The 20,715-nt window shown below is 38.6% G+C and overlaps 1 protein-coding gene across 3 annotated transcripts in view; it reads right to left on the bottom strand.

Annotated features, from left to right (window-relative positions):
- LOC136881856 (VPS9 domain-containing protein 1) overlaps positions 1-20,715 on the bottom strand; it is a 176,408-nt gene that overhangs the window by 64,579 nt on the left and 91,114 nt on the right. For all 3 annotated transcript variants that reach the window (XM_067154296.2, XM_067154313.2, XM_067154303.2), the window contains 2 exons: positions 14,363-14,501; positions 2,298-2,516 (listed from right to left, as the gene is read on the bottom strand). In XM_067154296.2, coding sequence (XP_067010397.2) covers positions 2,298-2,516; positions 14,363-14,501 — 358 coding nt within the window. The remainder of the gene's footprint in view (positions 1-2,297; positions 2,517-14,362; positions 14,502-20,715) is intronic.

Here is a 20,715-nt window from a genome sequence, read left to right as displayed (position 1 = left end):
TTGAACTGAGATCATAGAGTTTGATCGGAGAAATTTCCCCAGTCAAAGTTAATTCTAGTTCAGTGCGAATTGATCTGAGATTAAAGTTTATATAACAAAAAAAATCTGAGTTTAGCGTGAACTGAGATCAATTTCGTCTCTGATCTAAGATCAAACGGTTTATGCAACCGGCCATATGAGGTCGGAAATTAATGTGAGTGATATGCGGGGATTTTCTCCCCCTGCAATTTTTAAATGTTAAAAATGGGGTGCAAGATATACGCAGTGGCAAGTTATAAGTGAGCAAATATGGTATATACTGTACATACAAAGACAAAAACTGGAAACACAAACTGATAAAATGGAAATAAAATAAAAATAGAGTGACCTAGTATGGTTATTGAATGAACGAATGAAGGAAGAATGTTGAAGACTATGAAAATACAATAGCCTAAAGAAGAGCCTAAAGCAATATGATCTGGAACATACAATGGATGAGGGAGTGGAGGAGAGGGAGTAAAATGGAGATGAATTGTATTTGCCTTGACCAGGTTGCATCTGGATCACCACTGCTGCTCCTCAACTGTATTCCAATCTAGGTTACTTCGTATTATGCCGTTCTTCATCGAGTTCAACCACCTTCATCTAGGTCTACCTCTAGTTTTCCTTGAATACTACTCTCCATCGTTCACTTTAACATCCTTCCCTCTTCCATGTCCAAATAATCTCAGTTTATTTCTTTCCATTCTGTCGGAAAGCTTGACTCTCCTCTCTTATGTTTTCTCCAGTGTCCAGGTTTGCTGCATATGTTACTACACAGCGATAATACATCTTATACATCACCTCTTTACCCTTCCTTTTTTCAAACCGAAGTTTCTCAGACTCTGCTACAATTCATTTTCCTGACAAATCCTTCTACAAATCTCCATGTCAAAACAATCTTGACAAGTTTCTTTTCATAAGGGTGCATGTTTCAATACCATACATCAAGACAGGTACGAAGTAACTGTCGAACATTGGTAATTTTATCATCTCAAAGAAGAGTTGGTAGAAGATTTTTCTTTGTTGGTGGTTTAACGTTGCACTTACACATCAAACTTTTTTCGATGCAAAGATAGAAAAGGGTTAGGATTGGGAAAGATGCAGCCGTGGCCTTGATTAAAGTGTGAAAATGGGGAACCCACAGAAAACCATCTTCAGGGCTGCTGATGATGGGATTCGAACCCACTATCTCCCGAATGCAAGCTCACAGCTAACCACATGGCCAACTTGTTTAGTGGTTGGTAGAAGAGGCAACTTTTCCATCCTGTTGGTGGCCTCTCCTGTGGCTAAGTTATTCTTTCACAGACTATACTGCAAGGTAAGTGAAGCTGCCCTTACTCTCCAACTGGTGGTCTGTTATTTGATGCTGCCGGGCTGAGTGGCTCAGACGGTTAAGGCGCTGGCCTTCTAACCCCAACTTGGCAGGTTCGATCCTGGCTCAGTCCGGTGGTATTTGAAGGTGCTCAAATACAACAGACTCGTGTCAGTAGATTTACTGGCACATAAAAGAACTCCTGCGGGACTAAATTCCGGCACCTCAGCACCTCTGAGGACCGTAAAAGTAGTTAGTGGGACGTAAAGAACATTACTAAAATTATTACATTAATTTGATGCTTGTTGGTCGGCCCATTCACCGCCATCACCACTGTCTTACCTTGAAGATGAACTCCCAGAACTTTATCTTTCAAGTGCCAAGTCTTGTCTGCACTTCATCATATGTTTCTCCCTAAATCATGATATCACCAACAAAAGCATACAGTTCACCCGATATTTCCCTTATGTCCTTCAATACATCATCCATAATCATGATAAACAGCAGTGGGGACAGTGTACTGCATTGTTCAACTCTGCTTTGGTCGTAGGCCAGTAACTGTCCTTCTCTACCTCGCACACAGCTGGTACAGTTCTTGTACAATTGGATTTTCCTTACCCTTCCTTCAGGTAACTTTCTTTTTATCCGGTATTGGTAGATCTTCTCTCCTGTGACACCGTCATTTGCCTTTACAATATCCAAGAATATTACGAACAGATTCTTGCCTTCTTCCATATGTTTTGCCATCAGCATTAAGCCGACTATGGCTATCCAGTGATGAATTTGTATGTGATCTTGGAGACATACTGCGGAATGACCATTCAAAAAGATGTAACATACAGCTAATTACTCACGGCAATACAAGCATAACTGTGACAATGAAGACCGTGGACAAAATTGATTAAAATCCACACGTTAACTCTTAACTGTACAATTCAATAAGCAGCTCTTTTAAAATACTCACATTGATTTTGCATTATTTTCATCAGTGTTGGTCGCCAGTATTTTAAGTGTAGCGACTAGAGAATCTAACATAAAGCAAGGGTTATGGAGCGAAGCCAGTCGATGAAGGGCAGCACATGCAGTCCGTTGAACTCGCTCTTCCAACTCTGCCAAGTCTTTGGTATTGCACTTTGCTGACATTATGTTGGACAGCTCAATTTCAGCCTGCCTCATACCAAGTCTGTAACAATTAAAAATAGCAATCTGCATATATCACTTGATAAACACTAAATTAGCTACAAATTCATCTTATTTTTCAAATTATAAGTTCTCATTTAATGAGAAAAGCATTTACATATGTACGTACATAAATGAGAAAAAGTACAAAATCATTATTTACTGCTTTCTCCTTTCTAACTGTAAAACATATGAACTATAGCTACTCTTCTTGTAAGCTTGTTTTTCTACTATCTGCAAAACTTTTAGTGACACTTCATTTTACAGGGTGAACAGTAAGGAGGGAGCTACAACAGTTCCGGTAATACTGCCAATTGAATGGAAATGAAATCTGAATTGTTTTGATAGTATGATAGATCGATCGATATGGATTTCCTAAACCGTCGTTTCCATGTTGGAGTTTCCATGATGATGATGATGATCATCATCATCATCATCATTTCTTCGCTCCAGCAAGCCGGGTGCAGTTGTGTACGAGCCTCCTCCAGTTTGTTCTGTCCATCCACAGATGATGATGATGGTGTCTTATATTCAAGCCAATATGGTAAATAAATGAGAAATATAAAATCTCTATTTACTGCTACCTTCTTTTTAACTGCATGATATATATTGACTGTAACTTGTCACAAGCTTGCTTATTTTCTAAAACCATTCCCACAGCTTAAAGCAGTTTCTGACAAAGGCCGAAATTGCTAAATTACATTAGACCATCTAGGTTCAGAGTTACCTTATAATATTTCAAATTGTGCCAATTTACAAAGCATTCTATCACATCTACAGACATTAAATATTTACATAACACAGTCAACTTGCGATTATCCATGGTCAATGAGTGGTAGCCACCTCATAGATAAATGAAACCATAGTAAAAATGAGATTAGTCATAAACATGATAAAAATTAGGGTTATTTAAAACTTTCATCAATGTAAATGCCCAGCAGCACTGGAATGATTCACTATGAGACATTATAAACTGTTTCACCACAACTATAAACTATTCTAACTACTAACAATTTAATGTCACTTTATAAGACTTTTACACCTTGCCGAAATAGTCCGTCAACACCTTTTTGTTCCTTTAAGAGAAACCCACTGAAACTGCCAAACCAGAGATTCAAAGAAATTTTTGGCTTGTTTAGCTCACATTATTTTTGTACTGTGCGTTTTGCTGATTAAACCAAATCACCACTGTCAATGTTTTCAATGATTTACTATTTTTCATCCTACTGCAACTGGACGATGAAGTGACCGAAATCACAGTGAAACCTCGTTAGTTCGTTCCTCATTAACATGTTTTCCTGCTTAGCACGTCGTAAACTCTTAAGTCCCAATTCTCATCGTAATAAATCTATATAAAAATACCTCACTTATCACGTCGAGAATTTTTGCTATTACTGCTTAGTTACATGTAATTTACCTCATATTAAAACCATATTGAAGATGATATATTAAAATTATAAAATTCTTTCATTTATAACCACCCATTCAATACATTACAATAAACTCATTGAATTATAATATAATCATGAAGTGTCTAATATTGGGACACGTTTTGTTCGACATAGCAAACATCATCAGCCATTAATGCAATAAAAACTACGTCAGGGCCCTGAGCTTAAAATATAGAGAATGTTATCATCATATTAAAAATGAACCATGCTGTAATAAAAAGTGATAATCAACAATCAATACAATAAAAACATTAGACTTGAGGTTGTAACAAAATATGCAAGTTAAAAGCAAAATTCGTCGTGGACTACATTAACGGTGGCAATCTGTGGAATTAAAAACAATTATGAGGCCACTGGCACATGACAATAGATATTGTGACAAATATACGTCAATGTGTGAAGCGTGGATTAATATTGTGAGGATGAAATTCCTTTGAATTCATAAATAAGGGTTAAAATAGAGTTCACTGACTTGTCACGAGTCCAGGTTGAACCAGTCAAACGTATAAATTGAACTTCAGCAGGAGCAAAATTCATAAGAAAGGTGCAATCTTACTGTCGGAAAAATACCAGTTAAGCTAGTTAATATATACATGCTAGCAAATAAAACTAGAAGTTTATTATATAAACTCATTGAAGAGTAGCGATGAAACTTGAATGTGGGGAGAGTTTTAACGATCCTTGTAGGACAAAGAGCATATTTTGGCACAAAATATAGTTGAAGTTCAAGTTATACGTCAAATTTAGTTTGTTCAATGTTATGTGCCTTTTATAAGCCCCAGCAGAATAAGTTTTCAAATTTGTTATCTTGTGTTTTTCACACCTTTTAATACTCTCTTCTCATAGAGTTTTCACTGTACTCTTGGATATACAACGTAAAATCCCATTATGTCGGAAAAAATTGTATCTATTGTTTCCATATCCCTGTTGGATAGTTTTTATTTGTGTATTCAAAAGTACGTTTTCTCGCTTAACGCGTTCTTTTTCCTTGTCCACTGCAGAAACGTCTTAATGAGGTTTTACTGTAATTACTTTTCACATTGTGCTGTTTACTCTCCTATTCCATGTTGTAGTACTTGTTGTTCAAAAGTTTTCTATCTTTTCCTAACTGCTCAATTTTTTTCGGCTTTTGTTCATTGCTAAGAATTCTTTTGGCTTCAACTGTGGCATTTTCACTAACAATAACTCACACTGTGTACACTATGAAGTTCTACAAAAGACTGGGTATAACGCAACTGTAACACACGCAGCACTATGTTGCGTCGCTTATGGTAAAGGACTGAGTTTATGGAGTCTAAACTTGGTTTACAAGTATACAAAATATCGCAAGGAATGAAACAGTTCTCTGGTTAATCCGCACTCGAATAATCGAAAGTTGGCTATATTGTCTACAAAAAGGAGTCTCTGCTTTGGCTATGGCAAGATTTGAATTTGTCACTAAAGCAGAACAATGGCAGAGTTGTAAGTTTATCATCTAGCTTGATCAATGCAGCAGGCAGACAAAATTTTCACAGGCAATTTGAAAAAGAGAGTACAATCAAAAGGAAAAAAAAAAATAGAGAGATAAATTAAAAGAAGGCAAGCTTGTAGTTATACAAGGCTGTTGTGATTGTGATCATAGCCATGGAACCTTCAGTTTTACATGACTGTTGATATCCTGATCATAGCCATGCGACCTCCAGTTTTATGCAACTGTCAATATTATGACCATAGACGCGGAACCTCCAATTTTATGTGACTGTTAACATCATTATATTAACCGGTAGAGTGGGGCTCGCTTCAGGTGACGTGGCCGGAGTGAGTCCGCTAGTGGACGCGCGTTGTGTGTAGAGCGGAAGTTTTTATTTTTTATCTCCGTTGCAAAACAAATGGTAGGTTTTAAACTTTTTCTGTATGTTCTGGGAGGTGCTGCCAATTGACAGAATTTTTTCACCTTCGTATATCTAAGCAGTTCTCGTCAGGGAATCCCCTAGTTATCTGCTACATAGCTGCGTAGCGCAAGAACAACCGATGTGGTGCTTGGCTATTGCAGGTGCGAGAAGCTGTCAGAGTGTTGCGTGGAGCGTAGTATTGCATGTCTCGGTGTGAATGTGTTCAGCTTTCATAAGTTGTTTTGTTGGTATATATCTCTTGTGATTTATTCTACGTGTAGCTTTTCCTATTTGTTGTGAACATGTCCAAAATAATTGGAGATCTTCCGAGTGATGATATACGGGATATTCTCAAACTCGGTGAGGAAGATAGTTGCAGTGATTCTAGTTTAGATAGCAATGGTGAAACTATCCTGCTATTAGATGCTCCAAGCATGAGTGCTTCCGTTGGAGTAGGCCTTCTGCCTAGATGCTGTGGACAGGTGCCGAGTTCGAGCTTCGATGAGAGTAGCGAGTCAGAAAGAGAGAGTGATTTGTCGCCTACTCCACCTAGTGATTGGGATGTAAGGGGCTGCAGGAGAGCCAGATTTGCAGCTACATACCAAAGTAGAATTCAGGGCAAAATTTTAAATGAAAAAGAACCAGACGAAATATTTGAGCATTTCATTGATGACGAAATGTGCGACCTTATTGCAGAACAAACAAATCGGAACGCTCAGCAGTCAATACAAACTAGTATAGGAACAGCTAAAATGAAAAGAAAAAGCAGAGAGAGGGATTGGGTTCTTACTAACAAGGGGGAAATAAAACTTTTATTTGGGATTTTTTCTTTAGGGTATAATTCAAAAGCCGAAGCTCTCACATTATTTTTCAATAGATTGTTTGCTACACCCGTGATTCACGAGACCATGTCCGAGAAACGTTTTTTCCTTCTCCTGAAATTTTTACATTTCTCCGATAATGAGGCTTACGATCGGCAAGTATCCCCGAAACTCTACAAAGTGAAGCTAGTTTTAGACATTCTTGAATCAAAATTTAAAACTTCCCAACTATTGATGAAAGTTTACTCCTTTGGAAAGGTTGCTTGGGATGGAAAATGTACATTCCGAAAAAGGAGACGAAGACGAAGACGAAGAAGAAGAAGAAGCTTGTTTCGGGATGGAATCCTTCAAATTATGTGCGGCTAAAACAGGATATGTGTGGAATATCCTGTGGTACACATGCAAGGAAACTGAGCTAGTAAATGAGGTTTGTGGGGTAAATATTTCTCAGCATACCAAGCCCTCAGAAGTTGTGTTTGCCCTAGCTGAACCTCTTCTAAATAAGGGATACCTCATAGCTCTAGATAATTATTACAGTAGCCTGGAACTCTTCCAGCAGTTCAATGAGTTTTAGACAGACGCTGTTGGTACTGGAAAATCTAATAGAAAAAAATCTTCCGAAGGACATCAGGGGGAACAAGTTGAAAATAGGGGAGGTGGCTTCTACCTACAAAATCAAACTCATGGCCTTGAAGTGGAAAGACTAGAGAGATGTCTGCATGCTGAGTAGCATTCATGACGCGGAAATGCGCACTATTCTAAACGAGAAGGGAGAAATCAAAGAGAAGCCTGCATATGTATTGAGTACAATGACTCAATGGGAGGGGTGGACTTATCGGACCAATGTATCATGCCATAGAGTACAGCGAGAAAAAAGAATGAAGAAGTATTACCACAAAATTTTTTAGACACCTGGACATAATAATGTTCAATGCTTTCGTGATATACAAGAAACACGGCGGCAAATTCACTCAGCTGTAGTATCGTATTTAAATTATGCAGAAACTATTTCTGAAGTACGCGAACGCTATCCCTATCGCAGCCCTGCCAATTCGATCAGTGAGAGCCACACCGTAGACTTTTCAACTCGATTCTTGGGAAGGCATATTCCAGATTTCAATCCAGCCTCAAAATCAAGACTGCATGCAAATAAGAGATGCGTTGTTTGCGTGGCGAAAGGCCAGCGGCGGGACACTCGGTATTGTTGTGTAGTATGCAATGTCGCTTTGTGCCCGTCTCCTTGCTTCAGGCTTTACCATACAGCTGAAGTATAAGCATTGCAAATATGCCAGTGCATCTCACGTTCTATGCTCCGGAAATTTGAGAAGCTCATAGTGTACAATCAGAGACTGTTGTACAATCTGTGTGCCGGCAATTATCAGTGACCATCCTGAAAGTATTTCAATTTTTTCTCCAGTCATTTGTGACAGCTACTGAGTGTAAACAATTAGTGCTGAACAGTGTAGTGCAATTTTGTTTAATGTGGTGATAAAATTGTGATGAATGAACTCTTGGATGGAGCTGGTAAACACAAACTTAAGACAAGACTTGGACTAGAGCACAGTGGTGGATAAGGTAAAACTGAAAAGACTCATGTTTGCCAATAGGTTTTGAACTGCGTAAATACATTATACTAAGCAGTGTAGCACTATACTAAGCAGTGTAGCACTGCGAGCTGTGCTTGTCAAATGATTCCTACACCAAAACAACTTGGCGCAACCACAGTTCATCAAATGACCTGATTGGGTTAAGGCCACTCCAAATACCAAACAGCCCCAGGATAATAAAGCAGCTGCATGAAGCTTACTTCTCCTCTGTGAAAGTCAAGTTAGGTTAGATGAGAAGATACTTTCCAGTGTTATAATTGAAAACAATTTGTAACACCGGAAGTACGTAGAAAGAAGCAATAATTCGATAGTTTACTCTGACTACTTCATAGGTAAGATCGATGATGGATACTTTTTGAGCCTCGACCATTCAATTTACTCGAAGTTACAAGAGATTGGGTGGGCGTTTAAATTGTATTTCCTTTAGGAGTAAAGGGATTACTTTTAAAAATCCAGGACTTTTAGTCAGCCAGACGGGACATTATTTATAACACTCTAATCTGGAACAATCCCAGTTTTCCGGGACGTATGGCAACCCTATACATAAGGCACAAAACAACTTCATAATCCTGAGGGCAAGAGTTGAAATACTTTTATATTCCCCCAAAAGAAAAGAAAAAGAACATGGCTTTCCGCTCCAATAAAGTAAGAAAGGCCACCCCAATCAATACACAAATGATCAACATTCTTATTAAAATCTCTATTAACAATACTACCTGTAATACTCTAGGGAGGGGGAAAAGAGGTGAAAGTTCTTGACAGTGAAAAAAAGTGTGGTATTGCTCTTCACATAGAAGAATGTTTTGAGGTCTACCATTTCATGCAATTGTACTGAAGCAACAAAACTGATGAGTTCATGGTTTTGCTATTATACTTACCAACTTTATAAAACCAAAAATCAAGGTATTTTGATATTAAAATCAGGAAAAAATCAGAAGATACAATTGATCAACACTACTTATTCTACATGTCTTGCACAATACAGGAGTACTATGGTATATATTATAACACTTATTGTCTCAAAACCCGACTGTTGCTATACGACACTATAAGGCTAAAAATTACACATCTCTATTCCCTCACAGGTAGTATGTGAGTGAGATGATCTGTCTCTGATATGCCTTCCTAAAATAGTATGAACTCATGCTCACATGTGTGATTCAATCATGCACTTGGACACCATTACTTAGCAAATGCCCGCGCAATTATGCAAAGCGCAATGCTATTTTTCATAAGGAGTGGAAGTTTTTTTTTGCTAGGGGCTTTACATCGCACCGACACAGATAGGTCTTATGGCGACGATGGGATAGGAAAAGCCTACGAGTTGAAAGGAAGCGGCCGTGGCCTTAATTAAGGTACAGCCCCAGCATTTGCCTGGTGTGAAAATGGGAAACCACGGACAACCATTTTCAGGGCTGCTGATAGTGGGATTCGAACCTACTATCTCCCGGATGCAAGCTCACAGAGAAAGCGTGAGCTCTGAAGTTGTTCCCTGTTGGCTAGTATAGGGACTGCGATGAATCACCTGCTAGGGGAAGCACCGTTACTATCTGAGAGTTCGTATCTGTAGTTGTAATACGGTTATGTTCGGTAGTATTGTTCTGTGAAGGCAAAAACTTAAGTGTCTTGCATTATTGTTAAGTGAAAGTGAAGAGCATGTGATCTGGTGATGGTATTCATTTATTTAGTGTAAATATAGTGCCGAGTTTATAAAACTTACAAACATACTGAGGAGGAAAAAATGTCTGCTTGCTTCGCTCCAGGCTGTAAGTCTAGCTATAAAACTGAAAAACGTAAACACTTCTTAAAACCAGCTCAAAATGAAGCAGAATATTCAAAATGGGAAAAAGATGATTCGCAGAAAAGACAAAGAGCTTTCTGATAAGTGTTATGTGTGCGATTCACATTGTTCTGATGAATTTATTGTTAAATCAGATTCATTTGTAATTCAAGGCGAACAGGTAGAAATTCCTAGAGGTAGACGGAAACTGAAAACTGGCGCTGTCCCTCATATATTCCCCAATTTGCCACAATATCTCATGAAACAATTAAACAAACAAAAACCAATAAACTCAGAGGGATTTGAAGACAGTGAACCGACCGAAACGTTCACTAGGGAATTAAATATCCTAATAGTATTAAATACTTCTACACCAGCAGGGGCTCTTTATAAAGATTCAATAGGGCATCAAACCTTAATAAAATGGAGAAATAACCTCAGTGGGAAGAATAATACTTTTGCTTCGGAAAGAACTCTTGAATCCTTAAGAGTAACAATTGAGAGCACCATACAGGTGTCCGAGTATTTATGGAATAATGGATTGTGACATGTGCTCACAGCCAAATTTAACCAAGATCCACTAGAACGGTACTTTGGTATACTACGCTCATTAAGTTGTGACGACCACCCTTCAACTGACTTTCTGAATTTACACACGTTGCAGTCTATTTATATCCCAACCAAACTTGCCCTGTCATCGAGTAGTAATTGTGAGCCCAAATTTGAACTGATATTCACTTCATTCGTTAATCAAATGAGATCACTGGCTAAGAAGACAGAAGAGACAAATAAGGCTGCAGTAGAAAATGCACAAAATAAAATAAGGCAAGCACTAAACTTCACTGAGAACATGGATGACCTCTTACCGGATTGGGAGAACAATTTAGGTCTAATTTACAGTGATAACCGCAGTCTTCCAAAGGAGTGTTTGATATATTATCCAGGAGGATATGTAAGATGCAACGTATCGAAGGTCACAAAATGTCTTCAATGTGTCAGCCTGCTTCACGGAAAGCCTACAGAAGAAATACTTGCTGCAGCCCTCACATGTATTAAGGACTATAGCAATAAATACAGCACTGGCAGCACATTCCTCAGCCATCCTTCAAGAGCAGTTCATAATGTGTTCATGCAAGTTGAAAGTGTACTGGAACAAAAACTCTCCTGTGAACATAGTCAATGGGGCGATATATTTTACGAGTGTCTGGACAGTTTGTACAGTATAAATTCGAAAGAATTAGGATGCTGTGGTGACCATGTTGCGGGAATTATCCCTAAATTTGTTACATTATATGAAGTATATTATAATTATTTTTTTTTTACTCATTCGGGAGAAATATTTCAGGTTCCCTATGGGAATCAACATCTATATCATTAAATGAAGTGTTGATTTTATTTTGTAACAACACAGATGAGAAAGGAACTGAAATCTTCTAAGACCACAAAGTCTATCCAGAAGCTATCTAAACTATCTGACAACTGACTTCTGAAATGGTAAGCAAAAGCATAATATTTTGCTTGCAACAAATGTCTTATTCGTATGCTGAATTGTAAGCTCAAGCTCACTTACTGCTGGAAGAGCAGTCTAGCAGAGGAACCAATGAACTAGGGGAGAGATCACACTTCTACTTTCTACTCACTATGCTATCAAGTAATAAATTAAAATTTGCCAGAATTGTCTCCAAATGGCTCCTAAAATCTCTAGAAAAGTCACTAGTCACTATCTTTGAAATTCCGTCACGAAGTTACTAAAATAGACTCCAAATCGAGTGACTAGTCTCTAGAATCGACTAGACTGACGTGAACAAACACGAACATAGCATGCGAGAATGAGAGATTTACAATTGATAGACACGTCGTGATATACAGGATTGAATAAACATAGCGCGTTTCTAATATTAATAAATGTCCATGTATTTCATTTAAAAGCGGCCAATGAGAGGACTTCCGGCCACTGGCGTACAATGTTCAAATGACGGGATTTGAAAACAAATGTTTTAAGTTCACCAAAAAATGAGCTAAAATCGGGAGAAATAGTAGAATAATCGGAAGGTGGGAAAAACTGTTGAAAATCGGGAGTCTTCCGCCTAAATCTGGAAAATTGGCAGGTATGTACAGTGGAACCTTGATTCTCCGTTTGGAGGAACCACGGAAAAAACAACGTACAACACGGGAAAACGGAAAATCCGGTAACAAAAGAACCATCAACAATTTGAATAAACATCACAAAAATTAAATATGTATACTTAAAATCTTACAAACACTCCTAAACCAAACCAAACTACAGCCCCAATGGGCCTTCCGCCTACCAAGCGACCGCTGCTCGGTCCGAAGGCCTGCACATTACGAGGTAACGCATGGTCGTGTGACTAATACTCTCAGCCGTTATTCCTGGCTCTCTAGACTGAAGTCTCCATCTCACCATTAAATAGCTCCTCAATTAAAGGCAATCATAGAATGAGTGAACCTGGAACCAGCCCTCATATCCAGGTAACAATGCCTGACCTGGTCAGGAATCGAACCCAGGCCCTCTGGGTGAGAGGCAGACAAGTTATACCGCAGGGCGGGCTTTAAACATTACTTACCGGCACACGACTTAAAAATCACGAAAGTTTACATTCAGTTTTACCGGCGAAACTTCGTCAGTTTCCACTGAAAACTTCTTTCAGTTCAGCAACTTTGATCAGCCAAACTCTTCGAAAAATCTAATTCCTGTAACACCAAGTCAAACAACAATCGACCACAGTAGTTTTCAATACTCTATATCTCTAATCTAATAAAATAAAGCACATTAGATACAAAAGCGCCCAACATGATGGTGAAATCCTTTTTTTTTTTTTTTAAATCTTTCATTGTAATTTGGTCACTGGTATAATGTTTGTAGTCACTTTATGGAAACCTTGTACCGCGTAAATGATTAGGCCTACATCGACGTTCAAAGGTTATGTTGAACCAAGACCAACTACAAATTTGTAGTTGGGTAGTTGGTCTTAGTTGAACTCGAGGATACAGTATGGTTTCGAATGTAAATTTCGATTCTCACATTTTCAAATGAATTATATCCAATTCTGCCCGTCACTAATCACAATGAAATTGGAAAGAGAAATATATCGTTGACACACCTGAAATTACGATTATTTGCGACCTTGAGCTCAGCTGGAAAGCGCGCTCATTGTACAAGTCGGTACGAGTGCGAAATGATAAAGTTTTAAAATGTAACGTGCGCAAATAAAACGACTACAGTTTTTATAACATTTTAACACAAAAACGTGAAATTCCCAGTCTTATATTAGGATCAAAACAGTAATAGGCAGTCCCAAAACCACCCATGGCTTTATGTAAGTAAGGTGTAACATCTGTTCTGGTCTCGATAACAATCATATACGATAATATTAAAATAGTAAATTTGTATTATGGTATTTAAGAAGGAGCAGTTTTGATTCCTGCCTGAAAGCCCAGTGACTATACAGTGCCCTGGGGAAGTGCCGAAAACCTGTTTGAAGATACACTCGGGGAAAAAAAAAAAATCTAACCCTGAACATGATGTAGACGATTTGCAAGTACGAACATTTGACGAAACTTGTTCCCTCTTCAAGTAAAGCTGTCAAAATGTGCTCTGTCTCCTTCCAATTGCTGTGGACACTGCTTTATGATTTCCGAGAATTCTCTAAACAGTACCACCCGAATGCGATGCTAAGATAGTCCCTTATGCACATTCGCTTTTCTGGTACAGTACTTCCTCATATTACCGCAATGACGGGACGTTAACACCAAGATTTGTAAGTATGCCGTAGCAATCCTTTCACGAGATACAGTTTCTTGAAAAACGCATGATCGAGGATTTAGCATTGATGGGACTGAAATTTCTGGATGGTTGATCTGGGAAATTGTTTCTTCGAGGAACGGATAATGCAGGATTTTTACAACTTGATTTAATTAAGATATTCATGGGACCACATAATTTGAACGAATAATACAGGAAAACGTAGTTTCCGGGAACGTATAATCGAGGTTTTACTGTATTATACAAACAAAATTTCAGATGGGAGAAAACCTTATTGGTCGATTTTATATGACTTTTTTTTTTTTTTGTAAGTTAGCATGCTTTCTACCTCTCGGCTATGCCGTTCATATGTAATTTCTAAAACATTTTAAATCTGATATCATTGGGTTAAGGGCTTAATTTTTACCACAAAGTAGGCTCTTCCAGCATGCCACCAACATGCTCCCTTAATGTCAATAAATCAGGGATCAGATAATTAAATGTAAAACAGTTTCAAAGAGCAGAGTTGTATGCTTGATAAGAACACCAGCACATACCTGAGCAGCAATATTAAGCTGGACTTTATAGACGAGAAGTAAGCTTCATGCACCTGCTCTGTTAGAGCAGTATCTGTGCTCAGTGGTTCAAGTACAGTTGCAAGCAAAGTCTCCAGGAACTTTATATCCTGCTTCACATCTGTGAAGGTAACACACATACTGTAGACATGTTCACATTCCACATAACTGCACAAAATAAACCTGAACTATATATACAGTCCCATATGAATTAATAGGAAGAAGACAATAATGTACATTTGTATTTTCACTTTTTCCTCAGTTACATACTTTAATAGCCAATATGTCCTCATTTCTGTTGTAGAAGTTGCATAACACTATTTGGTATAGCACAAGCTTTAAGCACATATCTTTAAGACCAGTATCATGCTACCACACTCCAATCAGAAACTCTATAATGTGTATTATTGTGGAACAATCAATATTTAATTATCTCCTTTTGCAAATAGCTCACGTTTTCTATCACACTAATGTTATCAGGACATGTTGAGTGAGTATATTAGTAATTATGGAATGAAAACAAGCAAGACAATAGTGCTGAACAGAGGAGGAGAACTGGGAGAGAACTGGAAATTGTGGAAAGCTTCAAGTATTTGGGAAGGAAACTGATGCAGGAAACAAGTTTTGACATGGATACAACAGGGAAATCCATTTTACCAGAGTGTAAGGAACCTGATCTAGACGAAGGAAGAGTAAAGAGATAATGTATATTTTACAGACATACAGTGGAGGAAATGCCACTGGAATCCATTATGCAGTGTCTGTTCTCCAGGCTAGAGGCGGCTGCACAAGGCGTCTGTACTCTAGAGGAGCGGCCTCATTGTCACCTCACTGGATCACATCCAGAGTTGTAATTCGGTGACACCTTGACAGTCAACCACGGAAGGTATTTTAAGAAATACTCCACCGGCTGAACCAAGAGTTCAGAGAAGGCAGCATTCGGATATGGTGGGCTGCCACATAAAAGATACCATGAAGTCAGAGGCAGGGAAATACCCCAGCACCACATACATGAACGAGACAAAGTCAAGAATCAAACCAAAGCAGATAACCTACTTCTCTAAACACAATGTAAACTCACTTATGCAAACCGGTAAACTAAAAGTGATCACCGACATAATGGAGGAATACAAAATTCTTATCATAGGATTACAAGAAATTAGATGATGATGATGATGATGATGCTTGTTGTTTTAAGGGGCCTAACATCGAAGGTCATCGGCCCCTAATGGTACGAAATGAAAGAACAAAAATTACAAAGGCATCCACTGACCAAAATAAAAATAAAAAATGTCATGAAGAATGAATGGATGGACATGAACCCAACGAAACACAAAACAAACAAACAAAAACAAAAACCAGTGGATCGGATTCAACAGAGAACGAAAATAACATTATTACCGACCAAGGAACCACTCATAAAGCACAGCGATGCTTGGTGTCTAAAGGGGGTGCAAAATCCACGTCTAAGGCCCCACAGAATGGTACATGTCGCGAGTAAAATAGAACCATGGTATGTGTCACGTTGGGGTATTAATCAGAAGTAGCGAGGACTCACGGTGTTCCACAAAAGATGGTACTACTCACAAGTATTGTACTTCGTACAGGTAACGCAGACCTATGGTGTTTCGCACACAATGGCGCCACCCACAGCCAACGCAAACCGATGAGTTTCCTCACCTAGGGTACTAGTCACGGGTGCCGGTCCCAAGGGCCCCGTGGTGTTCCGCACATAGTGAGTACTAATCACAGGCAACGCAGACCCACGATGTCGCTCATATAGTGGCACAACTCACAGGCTACGCCCAGACCCGCGGTGTTGCCCACATGGGTACAACGCATGGGTACTGGAATCCACCAGGTGAGGCTTTTTACTGCAACGAATCACAAACATACTTCGTACCATGTTGGTGATACTACTCGCAAGTACATGCAACCTATGGTGTTCCCCGCATGATGGTACGAATCAAGAGTCGTTTCATGGTTCTAATTCATTCATCCCTTGGTCGCCCCTTTTAGTCGCCTCGCACGACAGGCAGGGGATACCGTGGGTGTATTATTCGTCAGCCTCCCCCACCCACAGGGGGTGTGTGTTTGGTCCACGAGAGGTATTTTATTTCCCTCAAGTCCGCCGGCAAGCCGGTTAGGACCCCCCTATCCGCCACCTGGGACGCGCCACGTGGGAGTATCACCTCTCCCCCTGCTACGCCTGCGTAGCAGGTTCGTGGCAAGAAATTAGAAACACTGACCAGGATGCCCTGGAATCTCAAGGGTACAGACTTTATAAAGGTATACCTGGGAAGAGGGTGATGAAGAATGTCCCACAATTTGGAACAGGATTATCGGTCAGCTTTAAAATAATAAACTCAGTTCAAGAATTCAAATCAGTCTCCATGACTCTCAAAGCTCACCTTAAAGGCATCTAATAACATATATACAATAATAAATGCCCATGTTCCCACTAATGATAAAAAAAACTTCTCAACATACCATGAAGAAATAGAAGAATTCTGGGACCTAGTGGACCAGACCATAGATAACATCCCCAAACACCTTGTAAAATTATTAATAGGCAACTTCAATGCTCAACTAGGCAGAGAAAGAAAATACCATGACATCATAGGAATATGGCCAGCACACAGAAAACAAATAAAAATGGAGAGAGACTAGTTGACCTGTGTAGAAACCATAACTTAATCTCAAAATCTACAGGTTTAAAGAGAAAACCTCAAAAACTCAAAACTACACTAAAGGAGAATGGCAACTGGATCACATATGCATGGACAAATACCACCACAAAGAGATCTATAACGTTAAAGTCCTCTGAGGCATAGACACAGGTTCAGATCACTACGTAGTTAAAATAAAAATTAAACTCACTCCCCAGAGGAGAAGACAAAAGCAAGTCTCTAAAACTAAAAGAAAAATAGCTCCTATACAGCTAATCAACAATGAAAATTACCCAAAACCAACTGAAAAAATAAAAGTCACTGATAAACTTGAAGACTTAGTAAACAACCTTAAAAAAATTGCAGAAGACCTGGTTCCAATTAAACCATGTAAAAAATACCAGTGGTGGAACAGTAAATGTAATGAAACAGTGGAGAAAAGACATCAGCCATGGCTATTACATCAGTCCCAAAAATAAGAAATATCCTATCAAGATCTAGTAAAACAGAGAAAATCTACCCAAGTCTTAAGAAGAATTAACAATGAAGACAATGCAGAAATTCTGGCTAAATATTTCAACAAGCTTCTAAATTGCGAAGAACCTACAAAACTCCTTCATTTGGACATCAACACCCCAATAAAAACACCACCAGAGAACATCAATCCCCCACAATAAAGGAAGTCTACCAAGCACTGATTAAATTAAAAACCTACAAAGTGCCAGGAAATCTGGAAATATGCAGGAAGATCAGCAAAAGTTGCCCTACATCAACAACTTGTCTATCTGGATTAAAGAAGATCTGCCAGAACACTGGACAACAGCCCTCATTCATCTACTGCACAAAAAAGGAGACAAAACCCACCCTAATAACTACAGAATCTCACTCCTAGACATAACGTACACAATATTTTCAAAAATCATCCTTAACAGGATAAGTTTACAACTTGAGAAAGAACTAGTAGAATATCAAGGAGGTTTCAGACTCTGGAGGAGCAGTCCTGATCAGATTATGAGTCTTAAGTTGATAATGGAAACAGAGATAGAAACAGAGATATGGTGATAACATTTGTAGATTTCCAGAAAGCTTACGATTGCATCCATAGAGAATATCTGTTTAACATTTTAAGACACCTTGGACTACACCCCAAATTAATAAACATGATAAAATTGACAAACACCATATCAAAAGTGAAGTTTAGGGGTGAAACATCAGTCATTTGAAATTAAAACTGGACTACAGCAGGGAGATGGGCTCTCACCACTATTATTTAATTGTGCTCTAGAAATGGTAATGAGGAAATGGTTTAGGAAATGTCCCCCAAAAATAAAGATTGGCTGAAAAATCAAAACAAATTGCCTGAGTTTTGCTGATGATTTAGCATTACTAGCAGTGGATATAAAAGAAGCAAAAACCCAGATATCAGAACTTCAAAACATTGCAAATAAAATTGGCCTCAAAATGTAATTTGAAAAAAAAAACAAAAAACAAATTATGGCCCAAAAACCAACACAACTAAAAGAAGTTACCCTAAATGGTAATAAAATCAAAATAGTAACTCAATTTAAATATCTTGGAGAAGTAATAACACATAACCTAAATGAAAAAATCTCAATCCAAACAAGAACAAACAGAATAGCTAAAGCACAAAAATTAACATGGGATATCTCAAAAAGAAATGTTTATCAATAAATGCAAAAATATAACACTACAACACAGTTATAAAACCGGAAGCTACATATGCAGCAGAAACACTTTTTCAATCAAAGACTGACAGACTTCAGAAAATTGAAAGGAGGATTGGAAGAACCTGCATCAACAAAAAATACCAGAAAGATGGACAGTGGCGGATAATACCTAACAGTGTCGTGTACAAAGATCTAAAACCCATTACAGATACTATGCGTAAGAGGAGACTGGGATTCTTTGGACATATCATGAGGATCTGAAGGGAATAGGCCTTACAACAAAAGACACCACAAATAACATAAAATTGAATACAAAACTCAAGGAATACAAATCTCTGCTTTACCCTTACACGAAACAAACCAATAACACGCATATTTTCAACCGAGGAAAGGGCATGAAGATCAGAGCACCTGAGGAAGTACTGGAAGGACCGCAAAGCCCGAACAATCCCTTCAAAGAGACCTGAACGACTGACTAACGTGATCCTATGCGGTCATAAAAGAAGAAAAATTACAGACAGAATGGAGAGAAATAAACAGAGATGGTTTGGACATGTTAAGAAGAGGGAAGAATAGAGATGATAGAGGAAGGAGAGCAAGAGAGGCAGACCCAGACCAAGGTTGTTGGACTGGATCAAGAACAGCGACATAAGGAAAATTGAATGGAACACTCAGTTGTAATCCAACCAGTAACATTAACCCTTTCCCACGCACTATCTTTGATTCATTGTCTGGCGAAACCTAGAGTAATAATTTGCTTGTCAGTTATAGTTGTGGAGTACCTTCACTAAATAATTTATTCTGTAAAAATCACTTAAGATATCGCTTTCAAATTTTGTAACAATGGAAAATATAGTATAGTTATTCTAAAATTTATTTATTTATTTTATTTGTATCAGAAGCATACATTTTATATAGCATAATGGTACTTAATGACATACATATCAAATAGTGTCTGCCCAGAATTTTGCCAAATCACGGGCATTAGGTGTCGCAGCCATCAAGTCCTCTATTGTGCAACTTAAAGGACATTTACTACAGTTCATGAAATGGGCTGTGGTTTGGTCTTCACCACATTTACATTGTCTGGATGTGCCAGGAAAGCCCCACTTTACCATATTGATTCTTGATCTACCAACCCCAGTGCGAAGCCTGTTAAACGATTTCCACGTAGACCAATGTTCCTCGTGTCCTGGAAGGAGGTGTTCAATTGGTAAAATTCAACCAGCAAATTGAGGATTTCTAGTTCTCCATAATCTCAACCTTGTCGATTGAGGAGATTAGTTTAAATCTTCGGTTGTATTCAGGAAACTCCTCCTAGACCTCAATCTTCGGTGGGCAGGTTCATATCCATTCAATGGGTGTGCACATGAGGCAAGTGCTTTAGTTCTCTCATTCATGGATGCAACTTGTCTTCTTATATCTGGTGGGGCGATTCCAGCCAAACAGTAGATTCTATCTCGTGGAGTTGGTCTCAAGCAGCCAGTAATGAGTTGACAGAGAAATGTCAACTTGTTTAGCATGACTTGATCTGTACCAAACAGGGCAAGCGTACTCTGCAGCGGAGTAACACAGAGCCAGGGCTGTAGTTCTCAATGCCTTTGTATGTGTACCCCAATTGGTTCCAGACAACTTGCGAAGGATGTTGTTTCTAGCCGACACTTTCTGGTTGATGTTCATGCAGTGTTGTTTGTAGGTGAGAGCACGATCAAATGTTACACCTAGATATTTAGGTGTTGGGCAGTGATCTAGTTGAGTATCTTCCCATACTACCTGCAATTTCCTTGATGCCTGTCTGTTCTTTAAATGGAAGGCACATACCTGAGTCTTAGATGGGTTAGGCTTCAATTGGTTTCCCCTGTAGTAGTAGGATAGTTCAGAAAGAGCCTCTGATAACTTTTCTTCTACAACCTCAAAGCAGTTTGCTTGAGTAGCAATAGCTCAATCATCCGCATATATGAAGCTTCTGGTGCCAACT

This window comes from Anabrus simplex, chromosome 1 (genome assembly GCF_040414725.1).
Source record: "Anabrus simplex isolate iqAnaSimp1 chromosome 1, ASM4041472v1, whole genome shotgun sequence".
Taxonomy (NCBI): domain Eukaryota; kingdom Metazoa; phylum Arthropoda; class Insecta; order Orthoptera; family Tettigoniidae; genus Anabrus; species Anabrus simplex.
Note: the sequence above shows the minus strand (reverse complement) of the source record. Positions and strands in the feature narration are given on the sequence as shown.